The 20811-nt window shown below is 41.8% G+C and overlaps 1 protein-coding gene across 9 annotated transcripts in view; it reads right to left on the minus strand.

Annotated features, from left to right (window-relative positions):
• CFAP221 (cilia and flagella associated protein 221) overlaps positions 1 to 20811 on the minus strand; it is a 100149-nt gene that overhangs the window by 13674 nt on the left and 65664 nt on the right. For 7 of the 9 annotated variants that reach the window (XM_077861393.1, XM_077861387.1, XM_077861389.1 and 4 more), the window contains 6 exons: positions 19536 to 19669; positions 17867 to 17947; positions 17102 to 17209; positions 16882 to 17013; positions 1517 to 1675; positions 441 to 532 (listed from right to left, as the gene is read on the minus strand). In XM_077861393.1, coding sequence (XP_077717519.1) covers positions 441 to 532; positions 1517 to 1675; positions 16882 to 17013; positions 17102 to 17209; positions 17867 to 17947; positions 19536 to 19669 — 706 coding nt within the window. Of the gene's footprint in view, positions 1 to 440; positions 533 to 1516; positions 1676 to 5513; positions 5626 to 16881; positions 17014 to 17101; positions 17210 to 17866; positions 17948 to 19535; positions 19670 to 20811 lie in introns of those variants that run through there. The other 2 variants (XR_013359079.1, XM_077861395.1) reach the window with 2 other exon arrangements.

The following is a 20811-nucleotide window of genomic DNA, read 5'->3' on the forward strand; positions in this document are numbered from 1 at the left end:
CGTTTCTGCAGCTGAGCTCTGTCTGTGTATGACAGTAGTTGTGGGAACTCACAGAAAATGCCAGGCTGTAGAGGAGAGAGAAGTACCTCCTCTGGAATTGGATATAGAGGGTGTAGAAAGCTAATTTTGGCAATTCCAAAATGTTAAAAATTGACCATGAGTATTTCAACTGAATTACATGGATTGGTTGTCCACGTTTATCAAAATATAGACGATCAACCACTTGTGACATTAATTTTTTTAAAAGTATATCTCAATTAAGATAATTCAAAATATGTGAATCAGTTATACATCATCATATCTCCCCAGCTAGCAAACTTCCCTCATGCACCTATAGTAGGATTTGACACAATATTGGCAGTTAACTTTGAGGGTCACGGCCTCTGTAATCTGTGGGGCAAACATATCTCTGGGAGACGAATAGCTGGGCTGTGGCTTACCTCTGTGTTGTGTCTATCTTCGAGGTTTCAGGCAGGGATGAGAGAGCCAGGGGCTGGAACTTCTTCCAGTGCATTATCCCCGGAATGATGTCCTGTAGTGAGAGTCAGGCATAGAGTCCCACATATAAGGGAACTGGCTGGTGAGGTCAGGTCTAGGAAGGACTTTCATTTCATGCAACTGACTTTTTGGCAGTCTTGAAAGCTTAGCTACAAAATTTATCATTTCATTAAATTCGACTGAATTTTTCTGAGGCTAAAAGACAACGTCTCTAGCAGAAGACATTAAACAAAGCTACATGGCACTTGTGTCAAGGGAAGATTTCCAGGGAGGGCCCACTGCACAGTGATGACTCACGGGGTGAAGTGGGAGATTTGCTTGCCCCTCTGTGTGTGGGGCAGACTGGGGGATCCAGTGATGGGTAGGTGTGAGGGATGCAGGAGACGGTAGGATTAAGGGCCACATGGGTCCCTGCACAAGAACATGTAGATCAGAAAGGGAAGTGGGGAGCCCAGGAAGAGGAGGTGGTATGAGGTGTGGTTGGCAGCAGCAGGGCAGATAGTGATCTGAGTTCGGGGACGTATTGAGTTTACATGGCCTGAGGGCCACCTCTAAGAGATGTCTCTGGCCATTTGGGCCAGGTTGGTCATCTAAGGGGAGAAGGAATTCTCTGGAGCCTCTTCCATACTGTGCATTGGTCACATCACCACCTCATCCATTCTGATGTTATACTCGCTGGAGCCAAAGAAAGAGGAGGTCAGACTAAGGGGTTTCGCCTGGCACGTGACCAGTTTTTACATGATTGAACTAGGACTAAAATGAATATTAGGCACAGCTTTCAAGTGCAAAATAGAGTAATAAAGATGGAAAGGAGGGCCACAGACAGCCCTTGGGAGGTGGGTATGGACAGGATGAGAGCAGAGCCGTGGCCGGCCAGTATGAGAGTGTTCTCTTTCTGCTCTGCAGCTCTGGCTGCAAATCTTTTTCTCAACTCCAGCTGTATCCCTGCATCCCTGCCCCCCTGCCCTTCCCTGAAGCCCAGGGCCAGCTCAGCCGCTGAGCCTGCCGCTGGCATTACCGTGTGATGGAGAAATTGCTTTTGGGTGAGAGGAATGCTGGACCCCCTGTGGGACTCCTTGATGAACTTGTACTTGGGGTGAGGGCACAGATGGTAATCTATCAGGGTTTCTGCGTAGGTCAGGGGGTGCATCACAGCAAATAATCCTGGGCTGGGATTCTGCAGGAGAGAGGGAGAAAGAAAGAGAGAGAGAGAGAGAGAGATAAAAAAAATCTCTTTTGTTTACCAGTTTCTAAGCCAGGCCAGGCCAGGCGGGCGACGGCGAATGTCGTCCATGGCTCCTGCTAGCACTAACACTCTGCGTCCCTGTCAGTTTGTCTGGGAAAGAGAAGCAGCTACAGAGAGCGTCCTCAAACTGGCAGCAGTCACAGTTATTCATAACTGTCACTCTTCCTGGTTTAAGAGCTTCAGTGCATGCCATGTGGCTTTACTAAGTTCTCATGGAAACAACTAGAACTGAAGCCAGGACTTAGAAGACTTAAAACAGCTTAAAGTTCTGTATTTATTCTAAATTTGATGAATCAGGGGGAATTTATTAAATAAGCAAACTGGTTCTAAAAAGCAAATGAGCTTCTGGTTTTGAAAACAAAAATAGCTTCTTAAAAACTACTTTAAAGACAAGAAGAGGATGACATTTGATAGATCAGGAAATGTCAACATTTAATGTTGTTTTGGTAATGTTTTTGGTTCAGGAAGGCTCCATTTGGATGCAGTATCTGGTTTTAAGGGAGATCCTGTTTTTTCCCCTAATTTTCCAACAGAACTGATGGAAGCCCAGAGCAATTATATCAAAATATGAAAATAGAGAGCCTTTCAATTTCGTGTCCTTTCTGGGGTTGGTCTAACAAATCCTACCTACTCTTGTCCCACACAACAACGGAGCTTTTGCCCCTCATGGCTGTTTCATATCAGATGTTTAAGAACAGCTAGGTTGCCATTTTGTTCTTTTTGTCTGTTCTTATGATTTTCTGTGACTTTTTTTTTTTCTCAAAACGACGAACTCCACATAGCTTATGGAAACCCCATCTCACTGCCAAGAACCAACAGTCTCCCACGATGAATACAGCTAGACTGGGAGGGGTGTGGGCACCAGAGCACCCAGATGTGAGGGAAGGGAGAGCCTCACTGTGGCATAGGAATCAGGTGTGGCCCAGGCAGGAACACTGCAAGAGGGACACCTAGGTGGTCCGCGGTTGAGCCTCTGCCTTCGGTTCAGGTCATGATCCCAGGGTCCTGGGATCGAGTTCCTCATTGGGCTCCCTGCAGGGAGCCTGCTTCTCCCTTTGCCTATGACTTTGCCTCTCTCTGTGTGTCTCTCATGAATAAATAAATAAAATATTAAAAAAAAATAAAGGAACACTGCAAGAGTGTCCACTCTTGGTGCAGACAGGCTGACCTGTGGCTAGAGCTAGAGAGGAAGGTGGGGAGAGGACCCTTGCCTGAACTTCAGAATACAAAGGAAGCCAGAGGGCAGAGAGAGAAGGATGCCCACCTATAGGGGTCTGCATCACCCATAGCAATGGAGAAACAAGCAAAACCTTCAGGGAGCACTTGTGGTTGGAGGAAGAGTTAGGGTACATATCTACATATCTATGTTTGACAGCAGCAGATTCTTTGTGGGTTCCTCAAAGCACCGCGTGGGGACAGAGACAGAAGAGCATGTAACATTGGGTTCCACCCTCTGGAGCTCAAGGGAAGAACCCTTACCCAGAAGGGGGTTAGGGAGCTGGAAGGGAACCAGGTGAAAGGTGGGGGCCCTAGTGGGACAAATCTGAGAACAGATGGGAAGGTGGGTGGGGTGGAAAGAGGACAAGGAGGGTGGTGGCAGGGGAAGTAGGGGACATTTCCTGTTCCAGTGTATTATGGAAGAAGAACTCAAGGATGGAAGACAGAGAAAGCCCCCTCCCATCCTCTCTGGGTGGGCCAGGTCCTTTGCATAATTATACCCCAGAGATATCCAGAAGAAGAACAAGGAGAACTTTGGCCACCCCCTGGCCAGGAAGTGGGGGAGACCAGTGGGTCTGAGGAAGGGAAAAAGGAGTACAACTCCACTTCCTGGGTAGGGGGAGCCACTGGAGCATAACAGGCTAATAACTGCTGACTCCTGCTGCCAGGGAGTCCCCCCACCCCACCCCAGGTGATGAAAGGCCAATCAGGAACATGCCTGGGAAGGAACTCCAGAGGGAATAGGGTAAGAGTGATCGAGAACCCCCTGGGGAGGGGAGCTTAGCGCGTGACCTTCAGCAGTATCCCTTATACTGCTTGACTGAGGGTGTGTGTGAAGTTGCTATGTGGCCAACTCTCTCAATCTGTCCTGGGGGCCAAGCAGATTGAATGACATATTTTTGGAAATGGCAGTATCACTGTCTTTAGTGGTTGTCATATTTCACATTCCCCAGGCGTGGCCTCTCTTACCAGAGCAAGTGGTCTGAGTGGTCATCCCATAATGGTTTTAATTTTTCTCAAACTGATGCGTGCATGTGGTAACAACTCACTCAGCCTGGAAAGATTTATGAAGAAAAGCAATGGGGATCCCGAGGACCCTTCCTGTCCCCTGGCCCATATCCCAGAGGCTGTTCCTTCCCATTATTTCTGAGTTTTGTGTCTCTAATGGTCACTACTCTAAACATTATACTTATTCTTCCATTTCTCTATTATTAACCTCAGACAGAGAGTATCCATTGACTCATTACTATGCAAGATAAAGATTTTGTTCATGTACACAAATGCTCCTTCCAAACGTATTCCTTCCAATTTTGAAAATCATATTGTTATATTTAGTTCTCCTGTGAGTTACCTTTGAGACATGAAATGACCCTGATGTGGGACTTGATCCTGGGTCTCCAGGATCACACCCTCTGCTGAAGGTAGTGCTAAACCGCTGCGCCACTGGGGCTGCCATTTTTTTTTTAAGATTTTATTTATTTATTCATAGAGACATAGCTAGAGAGAGAGAGGCAGAGACACAGGCAGAGGGAGTCTTTTTTTTTTGTCTGATTTATTTTACTTAGCATAATTATTCTGAGAATCATCCATGTTGTTACATGTATCAAGAGTTCACTTCTTTCTAGGTCCCTCAAAAAAATTAAAAATAGAAATATCATATGATCCAGCAATTCTACTTCTGAGTATTTACCTAAAGAAAATGAATATATTAATTTGAAAAGATATATACATCCCTATGTTCACTGCAGCTTTATTCACAATAGCCCTGATATTGGAAGCAACCCAAGTCAAGTGTCCATCAATAGATGAATGGATAAAGAAGATATATAAAATGAAATATTACTCAACTCTAAAAACACTGAAATATTGCCATTTGCAACAATATGGATGGACCTGGAGGATATTATGCTAAGTAAGTCAGATAGAGAAAGACAAACACTGAATGATTTCATTTACATGGAATCTACAACAAAACAAAACAAAACAAACAAGAAATGAGACTCTACAGAGAATGCACTGGTAGTGCATTAGAGGGGAGATGGATAGGGGGATGGGTGAAATAGATGAAGATTAAGAGGCATAAACTTCCAGTTATAAAATAAATAAGTTATGGGGATAAAAAGTACAGCATTGGAAATATAGTCAATAACACTGTGATAACACTGTATGGTGACTACACTTACTGTGGTGAGCACTGAGTAATGCATATCAATGTTGAATCACTACATTATACACCAGATATTAATATCTCATGTCAAATGTACTTCAATTTTATTTTATTATTATTCTTTTTGGAGAGAGTGTGAAAGCAGGGGGGTGAGGGGCAGAGGGAGAGGAGAGAGGGAGAATCCCAAGCAGGCTCTATGCTCACCACAGAGTCTGACATGGGGCTGGATCCCATGACTCTGAGATCATGACCTGACCCAAAATCAAACTGACTGAGCCACCCAGGTGCCCCTATACTTCAATTTTAAAAAGAGGAATTCATTGCTTTCTATTACTGAAGCGTATTCCATTGTATAGTAATACTACAGCTTGTTTATCCATTTACCTGTTGGTAGATACTTGTTTCCAGGCTGGGGAACATATAAAGCTGCTATGAGCATTTTTGCATAAGTTTCATTCTTCTGTTTATCTTGAGTAAATACCTAGGACCAGAATAGCTGGATCATATGATAGGTACATGTTTAGTACTAACTTTTTAACTTTGTTAAAAAGAAGCTGTCAAACTGGTTTTCAAAGTAGTTGTACCATTTTACATTCCCACCAGCAATCTTAATTTTAGATATTCTAATGAGATCTATCTCACTGTGGTTTTAATTTGTATTTTGCTAATGATGCATTATTTTGAGTATTTTTTCAGTGTGTATTTGTCATCTGTGTATCTCTGGTGGAGATATTTTTCCAATTCTAAAATTGGGTTATTTTCTCAGTATTGAGTTTTGAGAGTTTTCTGTATTCTGGATACAAATCTTTTACCAGGTATAAAATTTCCAAGTATTTTCTCCAAATATGAGATTTATCTTCTCCTTTTCATATTTTTAAAAGATTTTATTTATTTATTCATGAGAGACACACAGAGAGAGGCAGAGACACAGGCAGAGGGAGAAACAGGCTCCCCACAGGGACCCTGATGCAGGACTTGATTCCAGGACCCTGGGATCATCACCTGAGCTGAAGGCAGATGCTCAACCCCTGAGCCACCCAGGTACACCTTCTCCTTTTCTTAGCAGTTTCTTTAGAAAAGCAGGAATTCTTACTTTGGACCAAGTCCAATTAGTCCAGCCCCCCCCCCCCCCCCCATTCATGGATTGTGATTTTGGTGTTGTATCTAAGAAATCTTTGTCTAATCCAAGGTCACAAAGATGTCCTCCTGTGTGTTTTCTAGTTTTCAGTTTTGTATTTAAGTCTATGATCAACTGACTTTTGTAAATGGTATGGGTTTCAGATTGAAGTTCTTTTATTTTCATTTTTGGTAAATGTATATCCAAATGTTCCAGCACTATTAATGAGGGATAGTCAGAAGGAAGGCAGGCAGGGACGGGGCCCCTGTCCTAAGATGAAATTACCCTTAAAAGGAAAAAGACCCCTTCCTGTTATTCTAAGGTTTACTCAGTGCCTCAGTTTTAAGTCTTCCTACCGGGAGGACTTATAACTTGTATGTGACAGGAAGGGAATAGCCTTGGGTGTCCTAACCCAGGCCTGGGGCCAGCTTACTAGCCAGTGGAATATTCAAAGAGCTTGATCTGGTGGCCTGTGCTGGCCAGCATGCTTTCAGGCAGTGCCTTTCCCAAATAGATGGATGAGTGTGCTGACAAAAACCTGATTGGGTGACAGGCACATGGAGGGCTAATCAGGTTAAAATAGCCCACACCAAAGAGCCCATAAAAGCTCCTAGATTTAAATGCCAAATTGGCAACTCGAGTCCCTTCCCTCAGTCCCTTCCCTTCCCTTCCCTTCCCTTTGTATTATCACTCAATAAACTTTGCTTTCCTATCGCTCAATAAATTATGCTTTGCTCTCTACCACTCTTCGTCTGGTCTACCTCTTCATTCTTTGATGCAGAGTGACCAAGATTGCAAGCACCAAGAGAAATGAAATCCTGACACTATTTTTTCAAAAGACTATCTTTTCTCCCATGAATGTCCGACCTTTGTCAAAAATCAACTGGCTACGTATGTATGGATGCATATATTTCTGAATTCTCTATTCTGTTCCACTGATCTGTTTGTCTATTTTTATGCCAATATACTGTCTTGATCACTGTAGCTTTATAGAAAGCTTTGAAGTATTTGTGCTTCAAAGTTGTTTTGATGTTTTTGCATTCCAAATAAATTTTAGAACAAGCCTGTCAATATCTACCAGAAAAAAAGGTGAGGGGGGGCTGTCCTTCTCCAATTGACTTACTTCACTCAGCATGATACCCTCCAGTTTCATCCACGTCGAAGCAAATGGTGGGTATTCGTCCTTTCTGATGGTTGAGTAATATTCCATCGTATACACAGACCACATCTTCTTTATCCATTCATCTGCCAATGGACACCAAGGCTTCTTCCACAGTTTGGCTATTGTGGACATTGCTGCTATAAACATTGGGGTGCGGGTGTCCCGGCGTTTCACTACATCTGTATCTTTGGGGTAAATACCCAGTAGTGCAAGTGCTGGGTCATAGGGTAGCCCTATTTTTAAGTTTTTGAGGAACAGCCACACAGTTTTCCAGAGTGGCTGTACCAGTGCACATTCCCACCAACAGTGCATGAGGGGTTCCCTTTCTCCACATCTTCTCCAACATTTTCCTGTCTTCTTAATTTTTGCCATTCTCATGGTTGTGAGGTAGTATCTCATTGTGGTTTTGATTTGTATTTCCCAGATGGCAAGTGATGCAGAGCATTTTCTCATGTGCTTGTTGATGTGTATGTATTCTTTGGTGAAATTTCTGTTCATGTCTTCTGCCCATTTCATGATTAGATTGTTTGTTTCTTTGCTGTTGAGTTTAATAAGTCCTTTTAGATCTTGGATACTAGCCCTTTATCTGATACGTCATTTGCAAATATCTTCTCCCATTCTGTAGATTCTCTTTTAGTTTTGGTGACTGTTTCTTTTGCTGTGCAGAAGCTTTTTATCTTGATTAAGTCCCAATAATTCATTTTTGCTTTTGTTTCCCTTGCCTTCATAGATGTATCTTGCAAGAAGTTGTGGTGGCCAAGTTCAAAAAGAATATTGCTTGTGTTCTCCTCTAGGATTTTGATGGATTCCTGTCTCACATTTAGATCTTTCATCCATTTTGAGTTTATCTTTGTGTATGGTGTAAAAGAATGGTCTAGTTTCATTCTTCTGCACATGGCTGTCCAATTTTCCCAGCACCATTTATTGAAGAGACTGTCCTTTTTCCAGTGGATATTCTTTCCTGCTTTGTTGAATATTAGTTGACCATAGAGTTGAGGGCCCATTTCTGGGTTCTCTATTCTGTTCTATTTTTCTATGTGTCTGTATTTGTGCCAGGACCACACTGTCTTGATGTTCACAGCTTTGTAATACAAAAAGCAATGTGAAATCTGTCATTGTGATGCCCAGCATTGGTTTTGTTTTTCAATATTCCCCTGGCTATTCGGGGTCTTTTCTGATTCCATACAAATCTTAGGATTATTTGTTCCAATTCTGTGAAAAAAGTCCATGGTATTTTGATAAGGATTGCTTTGAATGTGTAAATTGCCCTGGGTAGCATAGACATTTTCACAATATTCATTCTTCCAATCCATGAGCATGGAATGTTTTTCCTTCTCTTTGTGTCTTCCTCAATTTCTTTCTGTAGTTTTTAGAGTATAGATCCTTTACTTCTTTGGTTAGGTTCATTCCTAGGTATCTTATGCTTTTGGGTGCAGCTCTAAATGTGATTGATTCCTTAATTTCTCTTTCTTTAGTCCCATTGTTAGTGTATATAGTGTATATATACACTATAGTGTATATAGTGATTTCTGTGCATTGATCTTGTATCCTGCCACTCTGCCGAATTGCTGTATGAGTTCTCGCAATCTTGGAGTGGAGTCCTTTGGGTTTTCTGTATACAGTATCATGTCATCTGCAAAGAGAGAGAGTTTGGCTTCTTCTTTGCCAATTTGAATGCCTTTTATTTCTTTCTGTTGTCTGATTGCTGAAGCTAGGACTTCTAGTACTATGTTGAATAACAGTGGTAAAAGTGGACATCCTGTTGTGTTCCTGATCTTAGGGAAAGGCTCTCAGTTTTTCCCCCATTGAGAATGGTATTCCCTGTGGGCTTTTCATAAATGGCTTTTAAGATATTGAGGAATGTTCTCTCTATCCCTACGCTTTGAAGAGTTTTAATCAGGAATGGATGCTGTATTTTGTCAAATGTTTTCTCTGCATCTATTGAGAGGATCACATGGTTCTTGTTTCTTCTCCTGTTGATGTGATCTATCATGTTGATTGTTTTAGGAGTGTTGAACCAGCCTTGCATCCTGGGGATAAATCCCACTTGGTCATGGTGAATAATGCTCTTAATGTACTGTTGGATCCTATTGGCTAGTATCTTATTGAGAATTTTTGCCTGTGTTCATCAGGGATATTGGTCTATAATTCTCCTTTTGGTGGGGGTCTTAGTCTGGTTTTGGAATCAAGGTGATGCTGTCCTCATAAAATGAGTTTGGAAGTATGCTGTCCCTTTCTATCCTTCAAAACAGCTTTAATAGAATAGGTATTATTTCTTCTTTAAATGTTTGATATAATTCCCTTGGGAAGCCATCTGGCCCTGGACTTTTGTGTCTTGGGAGGTTTTTTGATGACTGCTTCAATTTCCTCACTGGTTATTGGCCTGTTCAGGTTTTCTATTTCTTCCTGTTCTAGTTTTGGTAATTTGTGGTTTTCCAGAAATGCATCAATTTCTCCTAGACAGCCTAATTTGTTGGAATATAGCTGCTCATAATATGTTTTAAAAATCATTTGTAGGGCAGCCCGGGTTGCTCAGTGGTTTAGAGCTGCCTTCAGCCCAGGGCGTGATCCTGGAGTCCCAGGATCGAGTCCTGTGTCGTGCTCCCTGCATGGAGCCTGCTTCTTCCTCTGCCTGTGTCTCTGCCTCTCTCTCTCTCTCTCTCTCTCTCTCTCTGTCTCTCATGAATAAATAAATAAAATCTTTTAAAAAAATAAAAATCGTTTGTATTTCCTTGGTATTGGTTGTGATCTCTCCTCTTTCATTCATTATTTTATCAATTTGAGTCTTTTTTCTTTTTAATAAGACTGGATAGGGGTTTATCTATCTTATTAATTCTTTCAAAGAACCAACTCCTGGTTTTGTTGATATGTTCTACAGTTTTTCTGGTCTCTATTTCATTGAGTTCTGCTTGAATCTTTATTAACTCTCTTCTTCTACTTGGTGTAGGTTTTATTTACTGTTCTTTCTCCTGTTCCTTTAGGTGTGAAGTTAGCTTGTGCATTTGAGTTTTTTCCAATTTTTTGAGGGATGCTTGCATTGCTATGTATTTCCCTCTTAGGACAGCTTTTGCTGTATTCCAAAGACTTTGAACAGTTGTATCTTCATTTTCATTAGTTTCCATGAATCTTTTTAATTCTTCTCTAATTTCCTGGTTGATCCACTCATCTTTTAGTACGATGCTCTTTAACCTCCACATGTTTGAGTTTCTTCCAAATTTCTTCTTATGATTGAGTTCTAGTTTCAAAGCCCTGTGGTCTGAAAATATGCAGGGGACAATCCCAATCTTTTAGTATTGGTTGAGACCTGATTTGTGACCCAGTATGTGGTCTATTCTGGAGAAAGTTCCATGTGCTTTTGAGAAGAATGTGTATTCAGTTGCATTTGGATGGAAAGTTCTGTATATATCTGTGAAATCTATTTGGTCCAGTGTATCATTTAAGGCCCTTGTTTCTTTGGTGATGTTCTGCTTAGAATATCTGTCATTTGCTGAAAGTGCTGTGTTGAAGTCTCCTACTATTAGTGTATTATTATCTAAGTATCTGTTTACTTTGGTTAATAATTGATGTACTTGGCGGCTCCCACATTAGGGGCATAAATATTCATGATTGTTAGGTCCTCTTGTTGGATAGACCCTTTAAGTATGACATAGTGTTCCTCTTCATCTCTTACTACAGTCTTTAGTATAAACTTTAATTTATCTCATATGAGGATTGCCACTCCAGTTTGGTTTTAAGGACCATTTGAATGGTAAATTTTTCTCCACCCCTTTATTTTCAGGCTGGAGGTGTCCTTAGGTCTAAAATGAGTCTCTTGTAGACAGAATATAGATGGATCTTGTTTTTTTTATCCAGTCCAATACCCTGTGTCTTTTGATGGGATCATTTAGCCCATTTATGTTCAGAGTAACTATTGTAAGATATGAATTTAGTGTTATTGTAATACCTATTCAGTGCCTGTTTTTGTGGATTGTTTCTTTGGACTTCTTCTTTCTTTTACAGGGTCCCCCTTAATATTTCTTGCAGAGCCAGTTTTGTGGTCATATATTCTTTCAGTTTCTGCCTATCTTTGAAGCTCATTATCTCTCCTATTCTGAATGAGAGCCTTGATGGATAAAGTATTCTTGGCTGCATGTTCTTCTCATTTAGTACCTGGAATATATCCTGCCAGCCCTTTCTGACCTGCCAGGTCTCTGTGGAGAGGTCTTCTGTTAATCTGATATTTTTCCCCATATAAGTTAAGAATCTCTTGCCTTGCACTGCTTTAAGAATTTTTTCTTTATCTTTGAAATTTGCAAATTTCACTATTAAATGTCGAGATGTTGAATGGTTTTTATTGATTTTTTGGGGGGGACCTCTCTATCTCCTGGATCTGAATGCCTGTTTCCTTCCCCAGATTTGGGAAGTTCTCAGCTATAATTTGTTTGACTATACTTTGTGGTCCTCTCTCTCTCTCTCTCAGCTTCTTCTGGAATCCCAATCAGATGTATATTCTTCCTTGTCAAGCTATCATTTCCCTAAGCCTTTCCTCATGGGCTCTTACTTGTTTTTCTCTTTTTTCCTCAGCTTCCTTCCTTACCATCAACTTGTCTTCTATGTCACTCACTCTTTCTTCTACCTCATTAACTCTCACAGTTAGAACATCCAGTTTGGATCACATCTCATTTAATCTATTTTTAATTTCGGCCTGATTAGGTCTCAATTCTGCAGTAACGAAGTCTCTAGAGTCTTTTATGCTTTTTTCCAGGGCCACAAGTGGCTTTATAATTGGACTTCCAAATTGAATTTCTGACGTCGTATTGAAATCCAAATTCTGTAACTCTGTGGCAGAGAGTACTGTATCCAGTTCTTTCTTTTGTGGTGAATTCTTCCTTCTAGTCATTTTTTCCAGTGCAGAGTGGCTGTATGAGCGGGCTAAGTCAAAAATATCAACCATGACCTAAGTAAAATACACCCTAGATGATTCTGAAGAGGTCAGAGACAGGAAAAATAAATAAAAAAATAAAAAAATGAAACAAAAGGACCATTAATGTGAAAAACAAATTTTAAAACAAAGTAGTAAAAATAAAAAGCCAAAACCTAAAAACAAAGAAGAAAAGAGAAAAAGAAAAAGAAATAAAGAAAAGAGGAAAAAGAAAAAATAAAGGGAGGAGATGGTGGTGGTGAGGAAGTGGTAGTGGAGAGAGAATGTAGTCTACCTGAGGAGTCCTAGAGGGTGATCCTCTTGGTTCTGAGTGTATTTTGTCTGTTAGAAGATGCTTAATCTCACATTTATATAAACCAGCAATACTTATATAAAGCCCCAACTTTGACAAAAACATAAACAAGATAAAAGAGGGGGGCAGAATGGGAAGGAAGAGAGAATATAATCTCACAGATTGCAACAGCGCAGTATTCCACTTGGTTCTGGGTGTATGTTGGTCGTGTTTTAGAAGGTGCTAACTTCAACCATTGTAAACCAAAACGAGGCAGAAAAAACAGAAAACAAAAGAACAAAAACCCCTGTCTCATATATCTACCAAAATTAAATTGAATATGTTGAAGGGAATCCAGAAGTGAAAAATATATGTAACACATGTAATTGCAGAAATATTAAAGTCAAAAGGAAAAAACTTAAAAATGAAGAGCTGGTAAAATATTGTAGTTAAGATGGGAAAGGAGAAAAAATATTGGAAGTTCTTAGTTTGATATAAAAATGAGTCATAATGGAAAAGGGGAAAAAAAGGACCTTCTAGTTCTATATACTATTTTCCCTCAGTCCTGGAGCTATCCAGCACTGCTTGGTCAAGAACTTGCTCTTCCCCTGTCCTTCTAGCTGGTCTTCTGGGGGAGGGGCCTACTGTGCTGATTCTCAGGTGTGTGTACCTGGGGGAGATGCCCCGCCCCCTTCCGGGTGCCAGGCTCAGTGGGAGCTGTTTACCCCCTGAGGACTCTGTTCCCTGGTGGCCTTGCCTCTCCCAGTCACAAGGCACAAAGAGGAAAAACAGCACTGGCAGCAGCCAGATTTCCAGCTCTGGAGTCAGCTCATCCCGTGTAACCAACTGCAGTCTCCCAGTCCGCACTGGCCTAGGTGCTCCTGGGGCCAGTGTGGTTCACTGATCTGCACAGCTTGGGGGCACCCAGCGGCAGGAGAGTCCTCGCCATCCTGTGCCCTTCCTGCCTCCACCCTGGTCCAGGGAGAGTGCAGGATTGCCGGCTTTGTCCGCTGGGCGCCCTGGGATCCGGGGCTCTGTGCTGTTGGGCCCGCAGTCCCGGGGCCACCTCTCCCGAAGGGAATGGGGCACAGCCACCTCCGTCTGGAGCACCCCCCCTCCCCGCCGTGCACCACAAATTCAATTTTTAAATAGACATGGAGTTAGTAGAGTTATCAATCCCCTCTTGAATAAGATTTAATAGTTTGTGCCTTTTAAGAAATTTGTTCATTTAACCTGTTGAACTTACTGGCATAAAGTTTTTTATAATATGAACTTATTATCTTTTTAATATCTGTAGACTCTTTCATTCCTGATAGTGGTAGTTCATGTCTTTTATCTTTTTCCCCCTAATCTGTTAGATTATAGGTTTATCCATTTTATTGATCTTCTCAAAGAACTAGCTTCTCTCTGTTGTTTTTCTTTTTTCTATTTCATTGGTTTTCAGATTAAAGATTCTATTCATTTATTTATGAGAGACACACACAGAGAGAGGCAGAGACACAGGCAGAGGAAGAAGCAGGCTCCATGCAGGGAGCCCGAGATGGGACTTGATCCTGGGTCTCCAGGCTCACACCCTGGGCCGAAGGCAGCACTAAACGGCTGAGCCACCAGGGCTGCCCTCAATCTAATCTTTATTACTTCTCTTCTCTGCTTAGTTTGGATTTCATCTGTTGTTCTTTTTTGAGTTTAAAGGGGAGGCTGAGGACATTAAGTTCTACCCTCGTTTTCTAATGTAGGTGTATAGCATTATAAATTTCGCACAAATTTTTTTGTGCTCTCATTTTCATTAAGTTAAAAATACTTTCCAGTTTTTCTTTGGATGTCTTCCTTGAACAATAGGCTATTTTAAAATATTTAAAATATTTAATTCAGGGTCCAAATTTTGGGGGGATTTTCTAGACATCTTTATGCTATTCATTTTTTATTAAATTTCTTCAAAGTCAGAAAAAAATACTTTATATGATCTGGATATTTACAATTTTATTGAGCCTTGTTTAATGGTTCCAAATATGGTCTATCTTGGCAAACCTTCTGTCTATACTTGAAGAGAATCTGCATTCTATTGTTTTGGGGGATAGTGTTCTAGCAATGCCAATTAGGTCAAGTTGATTGATAATGGTATTTAAATCTTTTATATCCTTACTGATTTTCTATTTACTTGTTCTATCAATTATTGAGAGGGAAGTGTTGAAATCACCAACCATAATTGCAGATTTGTCTGTTTTTTTTCCCCCCTTTGCAATTCAATTAGTTTTTATTTCACGTATTTTGAAGCTCTGGCATTAGGTGCATAAATATTTGGAATTGTTGTGTCCCTTTGATGAACTGCCCCTAACCTTAGGTTCCTAACCTAAGGCATGCTCTAAGTATTTGTGGAATTAATGAATTAATAAATAACTGCTGATATTCTCTAAGGAAGTATGAGTGTGACTATGGAAAATTCCTGTAACTCCTCTAGACCAGTTTCCTTACTTTTAGAATGGTAAGGGAGTGGTAATAGATGAATCTGGGGGTGGTGGTGGTAGATAGGAGATTGAAGAGTGTTTTTTAAACCTTGCTGTGCAGAACCCCATGGTTTAGCAAGGACATCATCCTCAGGAGAGCCCCCTACCCCACTGCCATCCCAGCAAGTAAGTGGGACTCTAGGTATTTTATATATTGACTTCCTATGTCAAGTTTCAGGTGACTGGAGGGCTCTTGTACTAAAGGAAGTTTGAAAAGCACAGAGTTAAACATCCTGTGAGGTTTTCCCAGCTCCAAGATTCTAAGTCTCCAAGGCCACTCCTCTCAACCAACAAGACTATGAGAAAATGCCTCATGATACCCAATGCAAACATTACAGCTCTCAGTAGGAAGGCAGCAAAATTCAGAGGAAGAGCTCCTGAGGGAAGCAGCCACGAAACAGGCAGCTTTCTGTCCATGGCTCCTGCACTGACTGGCTGAGTGACCTTGAGTATGACCACCAGCATCTCTGTCCACACTAGAGATACAGATTCTCATTTGGAGAGTCTCAAAAAGAGACTTTCTCAATTAGTATTTAAGATTCTCCAGAACGGTGTGTATGTGTGTGTCTGTCTTTAAAAACAGGGATGCCTGGGTGGCTCAGTGGTTGATTGTCTGCCTTTGGCTCAGGGTGTGATCCTGGGGTCCCTGGATCAAGTCCCGCATTGGGCTTCCCATAGGGAGCCTGCTTCTCCCTCTGCCTCTCTCTCTGTGTCTCTCATGAATAAATAAAATCTTTAAAAAAATAAAATAAAAACATAGACCATAACTTGGGCAACGACTATGGCATTTCACTGGTGATCTCACTGTTACATACAAGCTCATCAGATTTCCTGTCTGGGTTTCATTCATTTGGGACTTGGGTAACAGGAAATATAAGGGTTGGAGGGGGTGTCCCATGAGGGCAGGCTGGCATAAGTGAAGGCCTGGAGGAGGAGGGAAGTGTGTGATGTTTGGCAGAGACTTATGCAGGGGTGCAGAGAAGGGGGGTGGTTCTGTTGTTGGCCTCACGCAGGCTTGGATTTAATTTAGAAGGAGATGGGGAGTTAGTGAGTGTGGAGCAGGATGGTGGCATGATTAGGAGGTGCTTCAGGGAAGTTAATTGAGTGTGGCTACAGAAACGAAGTGGAACAGAAAATCTATAAGGCAGAAGCATAAGTATGGAAGGGACACACTGCCAAGGATAGAATCAGGGATCAATATAGCTCTGAGTGATGAGGTTTGGGCTGATTTTACTTTCTATTGTGTTTTCTTTTTTCTTTCTTATTTTTTTTAACACTCCATATATATATGTATGTGTCTATATGCATATATACACACATATATCATATATATAATTATATGATATTAGAAAAGATCATAAAGCTATTGTCATAAACATTAATAAATACTGAGATTGTTAAAAGGCTAAGGCATTGATATTCTTCAAACAATAAATGATGGCAAGCAACTTCAAAGGTGAGATACCGTTGAATGTTTGTAATTCCAAAAACAGAAATATATTCCTAATTCATGCTTCTTTTTTTTTTTATTTATTTATGATAGTCACAGAGAGAGAGAGAGAGGCAGAGACACAGGCAGAGGGAGAAGCAGGCTCCATGCACCGGGAGCCCGACGTGGGATTCGATCCCGGGTCTCCAGGATCACGCCCTGGGCCAAAGGCAGGCGCCAAACCGCTGCGCCACCCAGGGATCCCCTAATTCATGCTTCTGTTTTCTTATAAAGTAAGTCCTGAAACAGGGGAACATAGAACATGAGACTTGCTGAGTGGTCACTTACGAATATATAAAGCGGGTCATAATTTGGAGACATGGCTAAGGCGTCAGGTGGTCTCATGCCCAAGACCGAGGTCTTGCCGGGGAGCTGGGGTGTAGAGTCCTGCTTGGGTAGAGTAATGATGGTGGCCTCATCCTGTGAAGGGACCAAGCATTGTGTTAGTCTTGATGTTAGGACAAGAGGGGAAATGTGAGGGCAATTCTTACAGGTGGGGATATATTACCTCTGCCCCTTGCTTCAGAACTCGAGCAAGCTTTTGAGGTTTGTAGCTTGTTGATGACTTCTGGACACAGAATGGCTGATACCCTTTAATTTTGTACTGTTGAGGAACCTAAGGTCAGAGGTCAGAGAAGACAACTGATTGAATGTTCTTAAATACTCATCACCAATTAATGGGATTTAATTCTCAATAGCCACATTTTTGAGTTGCCTGATGATGATAAAAGGAAAATGACCACCATGTTGTAAACATCACATTGTGGGAACTATTAGTATGCCCAGCACTGGAGGGATGTTAGTACAGGTCCCAGACCTGCTCCAGGTCCCTGGTCTGGGTCCCAGCACACGTGTTGTATATTTGCAATTACTCTCGTGTACCATAGGGCTTCCCTGTAGAAATACATGGAACACTGATTTGTGAATTTGCAATATTGATATTTTCAAAACCAGGAGTGGCTATATACATCAAGAAAGGCTGACTAACTTTTCTTCAATTCACCTTGTGTTTTTTCTTAAAATCGCTAATAAATGTAGTTCAGATAGCTTCATGTATGCATAATACATCGTATATCCAGAGTAAAGATCCTGGTTTCCATAAATCACGTATGTTATACTTTGCACATACATAAAATAACAGCAGAAAAATACATGTAGTATGCTATGGTGTATAATCTATAATAGAACAAAACTAATAAAATGATATAAATTCAAGAATATTTCGTTTACTTCATAAGAAATCCATTAATTAATATCATATGACAAGTCTGACCTGCAGACTGAGGAAGGAATAACTCTGCTTGATTTGAGTTTCTGAAGATTTAATTGGAACTGGTCCAAGGCCATCAGGAGCCTAAAATGTGGAAATTCAAAAACATTGACACATAATCAATGAGGAGCAAAAGTAGCTGTGTTTCTATTGCCATACATCCTGTAACTTTCCCGTGACCACAGTTTCTACTTGATGTGTAGGGCATGGAGGCAGCGTTGACCAACCTCTCCTCCTTGTCTCGTGGTGTATGTGATCCCTTTTTATTTTCTACTATTGTGGGTACTGCCACTGACACCCAGAATCCCCTCAGGCTTAAAGGATTCAGTTCCACTACTTGGAGGAGTCCTGTTAATGAAAACAATTTTCAAGGATCAGTCCTCTTCAGGAGTTGCCTTGGCTGAAGGGAGCTGCCTCACTGAGGTTATGTGTTCTTCCTAGGGCAGCCTGCCTTCAATCACAAGTTGAAACAAAGGTATAAATATCAGGTCCTCTGACTTCATTCCAGCTTTGGAGCTCTTCATGAGTCCAGCTGAGGCTTTTGTCCAGAATAGCCGTGCTCCTTCTCCCTGTCCACACTGGTACCCACTGCTTCCCTTCCATAGGAGCTAATCTCCAAAGCACTATTTTCCTGCATGCTGTTTGCTTTAGTCATCCAGAGAACCTGGAACAGTGCCTGACATACTATGGATACTCCATAAATACTCTACTTCACCTAATCTAGGACACCATCATTTTAAAAAAAGATTTTATGTATTTATTCATTCATGAGAGACACACAGAAAGAGAGAGGCAGAGACACAGGCAGAGGGAGAAGCAGGCTCCATGCAGGGAGCCAGACGTGGGACTCAATCCTGGGGCTCCAGGATCACACCCTGGGCTGAAGGCAGCACTAAACCGCTGAGCTACCCGGGCTGCCCAAGGACACCATCATTAAAGTAATATGATATATTGCTAGTATGCGGTTGCTTATATGACATTTCCCAAATTCAAAGCCACTAAATATAAAAAGAATTGATGAAATAAAGTATCTATGGAGTGAACTACAAATCTTTATAGACGGGAGTGCTGAGCGTTCTTTCATCAACCCTAAGTTGATGAAGAGAAGTCTTTGTAGAACTAAGGCACCAAATGAAACGTGTAAGATGGGAACTCCTCAAAAATAATGAGGTGGGCAGTATTGTGCCCATAGGCAAGAAAATGAACTGTCACACCTCTTGCCAGAGAAAGACAGAATTGTGAGTCTCTTGGGTTGAGCATCAGATCTGGGGGCCACTCTTCTCTGGCATCTCCATTTGCCTATAAAGCAGGAGGGCCCAGCTGAGCAGGACCTGCCTGCCTAGGCCAGGCCCTCTTAGATTCTCCATCTGCCCTTTGTTTCTCAGGCCCTGTTCCTGGTCTATCAGGAGGGGACTCTTGTTGGGTTCCAGGCTGGAAAGCACCCAGCCCAGGTTACCAGGGAGCTCTGCACAGGTGTATCAGGTGCCAGGTAGGTGGCAGTAAATGATCTCTGGTTTCCCACTGATCATGAGTCCCTGGGCAAAGATGTCCCCTGGGAGCTTCTCAGGAGGAAGTGGAAGGACAGAGACTAAGGTAGGTCTCTTGCCTTGATATCTGCCTAACAACCATTTGATGGTTCCCGATCCCTACCCCACAGCCTAACAGCACCCACCAACTCATTGGAGCTCTGAGGAGGACTGTAGGATGGGAAGGCGAAGGGGAGCACTTCCTTAGGTGACACAGAGAACCTGCTGGAGTAATCATCTTGACTGATCTGACCCAGGAGGTATCTGGAAGCATTTTTGTCTGTGGGTGAAAACAAAAGAGCACTTTTAGGGGAGCTCTTGGGGAGTATTTGTATGTGAAACCATCATCTTTATTTGCCACACACCAATCAGTGGGCACTTGCCTCACGCCATTTGGAGAAGAATATATATATATGTGTGCATGCATACGGTCCCATTTCTAGTTTTCTTTTGTTCTTTACCCCACCCTTTCCCCAGTTTTTTTTTAAAGAAGATTTTATTTATTTATTCATGAGAGACACAGAGACACAGGCAGAGGGAGAAGCAGGCTCCCTGCAGGGAGCCCAATGTGGGACTCGATCCCAGGACCCCAGGATCATGACCTGAGCCAAAGGAAGACACTCAATCACTGAGCTACCCAGGTGCCCTTCTTCTCTAGTTTTTAAAGACTTATTTACTTCCAAAAGCTACAATTCCTAACGAAAGCGTCTCTGATGAATATTCTTTGTCCTTGTCAGTAAAGAAAAAGATGATGTGAGAAAAAGCTCATGAAGACATTTTACAGGGGTCCTTACATAATTTCACAGATGAACATTACAATATTTTAAACAAAAATTTCTTCTTTAGAGACATCAATAATGGACATCAAAATAACATAGGAGGAATTTTTAAAAAGCATAATTAAAGAGCAAAAAAAAATGGCTCTGAAAAACAAAATACCCATCTAGATCTTGCAAGGGAGGAAGAAGAGGAACAGGTGCTCAGGGTCTGAGCCTGGGCACGAGAGCTCCTCCTTCCCTTGGAGCTGTGTGGATCCTGTGCCCTGGACATGGTTTGGGGGCACTGTTTATGAGGAGGGACAGGGTCCCACTGTATGTCATGCTCAGTGGCTGCTGGGTATGTTCACAGTGAAGGACTAGACAGGCTGCTTGTCTTCTATAGGACTCTAAGCCCTGCACCTGCTGCCCCCCAGCCCACTCCTTTGGTCCACCCTTCCATGGTGAAGACCAGCCCGCCCTTTTTGTGATGAATGGCAAGTCTTTTTTTGCCTCTCATGATGGACTCAATAAACAGTACTGGATCAGGCTGAAAAACACCCCAAGAGCATTAAAATACAATAAAATGTTTTGAAAAAAGTACCCATCTAGCTCTTGAAAGAGAGGAAGAATGAAGAGCCAGGCTCAGGGGTTCAGGCTAGGGAGG

Source organism: Canis aureus, chromosome 20 (assembly GCF_053574225.1).
Source record: "Canis aureus isolate CA01 chromosome 20, VMU_Caureus_v.1.0, whole genome shotgun sequence".
Lineage (NCBI taxonomy): Eukaryota > Metazoa > Chordata > Mammalia > Carnivora > Canidae > Canis > Canis aureus.